The sequence below is a fragment of the Triticum dicoccoides genome, chromosome 5B, assembly GCF_002162155.2.
Source record: "Triticum dicoccoides isolate Atlit2015 ecotype Zavitan chromosome 5B, WEW_v2.0, whole genome shotgun sequence".
Taxonomy (NCBI): Eukaryota; Viridiplantae; Streptophyta; class Magnoliopsida; order Poales; family Poaceae; genus Triticum; species Triticum dicoccoides.
The window spans coordinates 545,923,904-545,931,655 of record NC_041389.1 but is presented as its reverse complement, the minus strand read 5'-3'; the positions used below and the strand labels follow the sequence as shown (position 1 = coordinate 545,931,655).

The 7,752-nt window shown below is 49.5% G+C and overlaps 2 protein-coding genes across 2 annotated transcripts; one reads left to right on the top strand and one right to left on the bottom strand.

Moving 5' to 3' along the window:
* Positions 1-581: 581 nt before the first annotated feature.
* On the top strand, positions 582-3,954 carry LOC119311490. Its single transcript, XM_037587118.1, has 2 exons — positions 582-1,250; positions 3,827-3,954. Exon 1 carries the CDS (start codon positions 873-875, stop codon positions 1,239-1,241), a length of 369 nt encoding a protein of 122 aa, XP_037443015.1. The 5' UTR covers positions 582-872; the 3' UTR covers positions 1,242-1,250; positions 3,827-3,954.
* On the bottom strand, positions 3,547-4,853 carry LOC119310014. The gene is made up of 4 exons (XM_037585885.1): positions 4,845-4,853; positions 4,654-4,762; positions 4,388-4,539; positions 3,547-4,048 (listed from the first exon to the last, which is right to left on the bottom strand). Exons 1-4 carry the CDS (start codon positions 4,851-4,853, stop codon positions 3,713-3,715), a joined length of 606 nt encoding a protein of 201 aa, XP_037441782.1. The 3' UTR covers positions 3,547-3,712.
* Between the last annotated feature and the right edge of the window lie 2,899 nt (positions 4,854-7,752).

The following is a 7,752-nucleotide window of genomic DNA, read 5'->3' as shown; positions in this document are numbered from 1 at the left end:
AGGAGCACACATGAAGAAGGCAAGGAGCAACGGAGCTCCTAGACGGGCGAAGGCGACCCGAGCTCCCTACCGCTGACAGGGCCGTCGAAGCTTCATGTCCACGGGGTCCATGGCCTTCGTGGCGACGCAAGCACCCAAGGCAGCAGCCACATGTGTGGCATGCCCTGGCATGCCCTGGCAAGTCCAACCGGCCACTGTTGTGCGTCCTCGCACATTGGCTTTCGTCCGCCATACGGCTCGACATCTCCCTTGTGGCCCCGTCGGGTGGCATGGCTAGACGTAGGGGACGATCTGCCATGTGGGTCCCATGGCTTGGCTCGACCGGCCGGGTCCGATTCAGCCAGGGAAAAAACAAAGGACAAATTGGGGGGAATTAAAAAAACACCTGACACTCAGCACAAAATTGGGGAAAGAAACACAAAGGGTTTAAACGTGGCACAACTTTGGTAAAATGGGGTGTAAACTGAGATTTGTTTTCCAAAATAATGTAAAATCTGTCACAAAGCAGAAACTTGATGAGGGTAAAAAAGGAATTAAAAAGCAATTAAAAAAAGATACACCAGTACTTCCTGCATCTGGTCTATCACGTCCTCTGCCTCTCCCCGCACAGACGGCGGCACCACGCCGGACGACGTCGCTCCGCCTCCCCCTCCCCTTCCCTTCTTCCTCAGCGTAGACCCTCCTCCGGCCTCGCCAACCGGCGGTCCTCCCCCCTCAGTCTCGCCGTCCTTCCCCGTCCCACGACCCCCCTCTTTCACCCGGGCGCGCCCCAGGTGCTCGTCGAAACGCCACCGAGGCGTTCGACCTCCTCCGAGCGTGCTAGGCTCGTCCCCGGCTGCTCCTACGTCGGCAGACGCGGCGGGCCGGGTCCCATGGCGCAGGCCAAGCGGTACGTGCTGCGCCTCTTCATCTCGCTCAAGTACGTGACGGCCAACGTGGTGGACCGGCAGAGCGGCCGCGTCGTGGTCACCGCCTCCACCGTCGAGAAGCCCCTCCGGGACGGGCTGGAGTGCGGCCGCGCCTGCAACGCCAAGGCGGCCGCCGCCGTCGGCGAGGTGCTCGCCATGCGCCTCCGGGTGGACGGCCTGGCCCGCGAGCCCATCCACGCCGACGCTGCCAAGGAGATCGAGAAGAAGGGCTTCAAGAACCGCACCAAGGTCTGGGCCATCCTCAACGCGCTCCGCAGCCACGGCGTCAATCTCCACGTCGACGACGACGGCGACCATAGGCGGCATGTCTGACGACCATCAGTGCGTCTCTTGAACTCTGCCCCCGTGCCTGTCATTTGTGTACGTGTGTGCGTTGATTTGCAATACACAGCAGGCTAGTAAAAAAATGCGGAAATGTAGGCTTTGATTGTAACATGCTGTTCAATGTTGTCTCACTTTCCTAGTCTCAGCTCCCAGATAATTTGATACTCATGTTATTAACTCTGAACCAGTGAACATCTACAGAGGAAAATTATACATTTGGTTTGATTTGTTGCAAGGTCATTGCTGAATCTTAACTTGTATCTAGACAGAGGCAACTCTGCAATGTTTCTGAATCACTTCTCAGTAAAAAGAAAAGAAATGCAGTAAAAAAAATGCACAAAAAGGTCAAGCAGGGTTACTGCTGTAGTGGCTGAAATTTATACCCCATATCTTGTTGTCACTTCAGGCAAGGCATCTCAGAGGCACGAAAACCTCAAGAATGTTTTGATTTGCATACTAGCTAACAACAAGGTTTACACTGAACATGCTGTTATTATAATAGCATCTACCTCCGACTCGACGACGATGGCGAACATAGGTGGCATGTCTGACAGACAGACATCAGTGTTCAGTGCATTCCTTCAACTATCTGCCTTTGCGCCATACTACTATCTGTTGCTTTGCAAATGTGTAAGGGGCAACAAAATAAAGTGTTAACATGCTACTTCGATGTTGCCTTATGCCACTGAACTATTCTAGTTCTCAGGTCTCAATATAGTGTTAAGCATGAACAGTTCTAGTTCTCAGCTCTCAACTAGTTTAATACGCATATTAATGTGGCTGAGCATGAACATTGAGCATCTATAGAGGCACATGATATATGTAGTTTGCTGTGTTGCAAGGTCACAGCTGAAAATTAACTTATGTGTTCTGTCTAAATAGCCATTTCTGAACAGATGTTATACCCTGCATGGTTCCTGAATCACATTTCACTAAAATGCATAAGCCAAATTTACACTAAAGAACGAATAAAATGCAGTGATCACTGCTATCGTGGCATGGAAATTTACACTTCATGGCTTGTTGGCACTTACACACGATGCACCAGGCTTCTGACTGAAAGGTTTAATTTTCATGCTAAGTAATGACATGACAAAGTTTACATGGACCATGCTGTATGTTATAATAGCGAAATCATGAAACTGAACATGCTCAGTCACATAGTGAGCTGAGTGGGTGATTCTAGTTTCTTGTACGCATCGAGCTGGCTCAGAGCACTATCTATCGGAGCCTCCTTACTATTGCTGATCACTTCCCTTGACTGTTTAAGCTTGGACCTGGCTGCAGTCAGCTCATTCTTCAGGTTCCTGATCTTCAACCCATCCCTGGCTTTCTCGAGGTCCCTGATTTCCAACCAATCCCTGGCTTTCTCGAGGTCCCTGATCTTCTACTTGATCAGGTGCACATCCTTGTGGTCAGACTGAACTCCTAATGGTGGTAGAGCGCTGGAGAAATGTTGCGGTAATGGTGGAGCTGATGGCATTGTGTGCTCGGTTCTTGAACGGCTTCATCATTTTCTGCAAACAAGTACTTGTGGTTTAGTCCGCGTTGTGGAAATAGGAAACAAGTCACTCTCTGAACTTCTAAAAACTGTCAACCAAATTCAGTGTTTGGGCCTGTAGATTTATCTGTTCTTGTACATGGTTCATGCAATTTTGGTGTTTGTATTCTCATTCTGGTAAGTACAGAGTACATATGTTCTTTCTTGCTATTCACAGTGGTTAATAAAGTACATACTATCAAAATTTAGAAGTGGAATCATTTGGTCATTACATATATTACACAGAACACCACAGTGCCCTTCAATCTGAAGGTAGTAGACAAGAGGGACACAAACCTGCTTAGGATTCTGAGATGGTGGGTGAGAGATCTTGACATCCTTCCTCGTCTTCCCCGCAGAGCTCCACCGGGTTCACCTTCCCCGCAACGGCCATGACCCCAGCATCGGCATCTCACACTTTTCTCAAAGATCCTTGAATTCTGCCTTGGTGCCCGTCATCTGTGTGTGTGCGCGCGCGCGCTTTCATTTGCAATTTGCCTCACTGCCCTAGTTCTCAGCTGCCAGCTAGTTTGATACTCATGCTATTAAGTCTGAACCAGTGAACATCTACAGAGTAAAATGATACACTTACTAGTTTGATTTGTTACAAGGTCACTGCTGAAATCTAACTTCTATCTGAACAAAGGTAGCTCTGCACTCTGCAGTGTCCCTTGTTCATATTTCAGTGAATGAAATGAAATGCAGTGACAGATATACCAAAACATCCAGCAGGGTAACTGCTGTACCAGCATGGAAATCTAAACCCCATGTCTTGTTGTCACTTCAGATAGCAATTCAATAACACCAGGCTCCAGATAAGCACTGAAACTCTTAAGAAAGTTTTGATAACAACAGGTTTACACCGGCCATGCTGGTACTACAGAGCATGACGGCGAAACCATGGACTGAATAGGCTCAGTCACATGGTGGCCTGAGTGAGTGATTCTAGTTTCTTGAACGCGTCGAGCTGGCTCAGCGCACTATCTAGCAGGGCCTTCTTACTGTTGCTGATCACTTCCCTTGATTGTTTCAGCTCGGACTTGGCTGCAGTCAGCTCGTTCTTCAGGCTCCTGACCTTCAACGCATCCCTGGCCCTCTCGAGGTCCCTGATCTTCTCCTCGATCAGATGCAGATCCTCGTGGTCAGACTGAACTCCTGATGACGCTAGAGCGCTGGAGAAATGTCGCGGTAGCGGTGGGGCTGACGGCGTCGTGTCCCCCGTTCTTGAGCTGCTTCCCAGAACCAGTATCATTTTCTGCAAACAAGAAGCGGGGGTTTAGTCTGAGTTGTGGAGGTAATTGTGGAAACTGGGAAAAAAATCACTCTCTGAACTTGTAAAATCTGTCAATCCAATTCACTGTTTGGACCTGCAGATTCATCTCTTCTTTTACAACGGGTTTAGACCAATAAGTTCTCTGGTTTCTACTACTTTTCATGCAATTTGATCTCTGTATTATCATTCTACCAAGCCAAGTAGAGAACATATCAAACTTCAGGAGTAGTACATTCGTTTGGGTATGACACAGAACACTGGTGGTACACATGATCCTTCAATCTGAAGGTACTTAGTAGACAAGAGGGACACTTAACATACCTGCTTAGGATTCTCGGCTGGCTGATGAGGGCAGACGATCTTGACATCCTTCCTCGTCTTCCTCTTGAGCCACCGGCAGAGCTCCGCCGGGTCCACCTTCCCCGCCACGGCCACGACCCCAGCGTCGTCGTCCCCCACCGCCGCCTCCACCCCTGCCGCACCGAAGACCCGCCAATCAAAGGGTTTTCAGGGAGAAAACAGAGGCAAAAGCAAACGGGAGAGCCATGTCATGCCAGGAAGGGCGTGCAAACGCGTTGGTACCCTACCCGTGAAGCCGCCGACGGCGGCCATGGCCTTCTCGACCTTGCCGACGCAGCCCATGCACCGGCACTGCATGTCCACCTGCAGGCTGAACCGCGCGTGCTTGGCTCCCTCCTGCCAAGAGGATCCATGGACGGATCGTGGATCAGAGAAGAGGAAGGAGAAGAAGGGGGAGGAGGTGAGATTGGTTCCTCACCGATGCCATGGCGGCCGGCCGGCGGGGTGGTGGCAGATTGTGTGGGGTTTGGTGGAGGTCAGGGGTGGGTGGTTTAAGTAGGCGTGTGGTCTACACGGGCGTTCACTTGCTGCTGGCAATTAACAGCCCGGATTGGATTGGATTGGACTGGATTTGACGGCGCGAAGTTCCATGCGGTGCCGTGAATCACAAAGAGCCACTCTCACCGATCGATGGGCATTCAATTCAAGGATCGTTTTGTTCCGTTCCGTTTGTTAACCCCACCCTTGTGTTCATATTAGTCAGTCAGTGGTGTGTAATCGTCAAAGGCTCAAGCGTATGCTTCCGAGAAGAAAAATGGTGCTTTAATTCCCCTTCTTCACTGATTTCCTCCCTCTTGACTTTTTGCATGGGCTTGGTCCAACTAATGAATCAATAGTTAGTGTCAAAAAAATTGAATGAATAGTCTTTTTCTTAAAAAAAAACATGGAAATTTTTTTAGGTTAACCACACGCTTTATTTAGTACTACAAGAATGTTTTGAGGAATAGAATTGAGATCAGGAGGTTGTAGGAGCCACATATGGCGTTCAACCAAAGACTAAGTGCGTACTTAGCAAGGCTATGTGCCTCGATATTTATCACTCTACCTTCAAAGATATAAGAAGGAATCTGATAAGTACCGAACATCATGTACGGGCACATGGCAACTTCGAAAGTTTTCGGCCGCAAGTTTAATGACACGAGGATGGCAACTTTCGTGCTTTAAAAACTTTTTTGACAGAAAATTGATGTGCTTGCCAACTACTCCCTCCGTTCCAAAATAGATGACTCAACTTTCTATTAACATTAATACAAAGTTAGTACAAAGTTGGGTCATCTATTTTGGAACGGAGGGAGTAACCTGCAATCCTCACATCATTAAACTTGCAGTAAAAAACGTTCGGAATTGACATGTGCTCGTACCTAACGTTATGTACTTACCATTTTCGAAAGAAAAAAACATGCTGAAAACCTAAAGGCATAAGAGCATGTCTAGTAGAGCCCTCAAACCCTTAAATCTAAAACCAGTTTTAAGGGTTGAGAATTGGCCATTTTTGACACTTTTAAGGATTGAAAAACAGGGGCAAAGATTAGAACCCTCAAACCCAACTCTTATAACGGAATATTGTTATAAGGTTATAAGAGTTGGGTTTGAGGGTTCTAGTCTTTGCCCCAACCCTAACCCTTAAAACTGTCATTTGACATATCATAATTTTCACTAGAAAAACACAATCAACCTTCAAACAAACACGGAAATGAAGATCATTGATGCATGGTTTAATAGTTTACATCACACAATCATCATCTTCCCCCTCTCATCAGTACCATCACCAAAAAGTTGTACCTGGCGCCATCTCCTAGACCACTTCCACGTCCATCAAGCACCTCCATTGTCGCCGGTGGTGGAGTCCTCCACACCGCCATCGCCACCACCACTCGTCGGAGTGTCACCTCGAAGAGTAGAGGACGCACCACGGAATATCCTCTTCCTCTCCGTGATGTCCTGCTTGTACTCCTTCCACCGCATCAATTGGTCTTCATCCATGTCCTTCTTGGACATCATCATGTGCTCCTTCTCTTCCACCATGAGTTCTTTCCATGCCTTTGCTTCTTTGACCTTGATCATCATCTCCTCCAAGTCGGCCTTGCGCTTGGCATCTTCACGCCTTGCTTCAACTTGTGCAAGCTTCACCTCTTTCTTCTTCTCGTTGATAAGAAGCTTTGTCTCCAATGTCTTCATTGTCAATGCCTCCCTTGACTTCATCATATGTTATATCTTCTTCCTTATGCTTGACGCCTCTCCTTCCATCTTCTTCCTTAGCTTATCCTTTTTGTTTCCAGCAGGCTTGTGCTCGTTCTTTCCCTCCTCTTCACTATCATCCATCCTAAGCATTGCCGACTTCTTGGGTGCAGTCTCTTGATCTCGGGGCAGGCATTCCGTCGAGCACCTCGTGCACGACGGGCGGAGGTGCGGGGGCCGGGGTGGCCGGGCGGGCGTCGGCTTCTTCCTGGAGGTGGCCTTCTTCACCTTCGGCGCCGCTGCCCCCTTCGGCCCAAGGGAGGGCTTCTTCCTCACCTTCGGTGCCGCTGCGCCCGGGGCGACGGAGGCGACGGACGGGGAGGGCTGGGGGAGGACGACGTGCTGGCCAGCACGCCGCCTCTTTGCGCTGACGGCCACCACCGACGGCACCTCCGACGCAGGCGGAGGGAGCAAGGACGGGGCCGGCGCAGGCGTTGCCGAGGCCGAGGCCGGGGGCGGGGCGACGGGCAGAGGGAGGGAGGACGCGGGCGGGATGGCCAGGGCGACAGAGGAGTCCGACGACGCCTCCATGGCTCGCCGCGGGGGCGACGGGATCGACGGGGCTTCCGACGGGAGGAAGCGCGCGAGGGGAAATTTCCCTCCCGCGCAACGGCCGGTGGAGTGCGGGTTGGAGGTGGGTTTCCCTCTCCAATCCTCACTTTTACAGATTGGGAGGGCAACCCCAGATCCAATCCGTAATTTTTTTCAAAGGTTTAGGGGTTTAGGGGTTCTATTATTTGCCTTTTTTTTGTTTCAACCCGTAAAAACGGTTATTTCTGTTTATTTGAGGGTTTAAGGGCTCTACCAGACATGCTCTAAGATAAATTTTCCCGAATTGCCTTGAGCTATATTTGAGACTACCTCATTGCAATCAGAAGCTACTATAATTTGGGTTTGGCAATGGCACATGGATGACTTTTTTTTTTAGAAGGGGCACATGGATGACTAGTCCGATGCCATGGATGGACAAAAAAAAGGAAATATATGATGGGCCGAAAATTAAGCACGAGTCAGCCCACTCTTATGCGAAGGCCCATAGCCAGCGCTATTCTGCTCTTTCACGGGCCCATGGAGAAACAAGGCTTTCC

Excerpts from the sequence above, each read along its gene's own strand:
- LOC119311490 (XM_037587118.1), top strand. The coding sequence starts at position 873 with ATGGCGCAGGCCAAGCGGTACGTGCTGCGCCTCTTCATCTCGCTCAAG.
- LOC119310014 (XM_037585885.1), bottom strand. Across the intron at positions 4,540-4,653 it reads CGCCGTCGGCGGCTTCACGG|GGGTGGAGGCGGCGGTGGGG; the intron begins GTAGGGTACCAA and ends TCGGTGCGGCAG. Across the intron at positions 4,049-4,387 it reads CAGCCGAGAATCCTAAGCAG|AAAATGATACTGGTTCTGGG; the intron begins GTATGTTAAGTG and ends TCTTGTTTGCAG.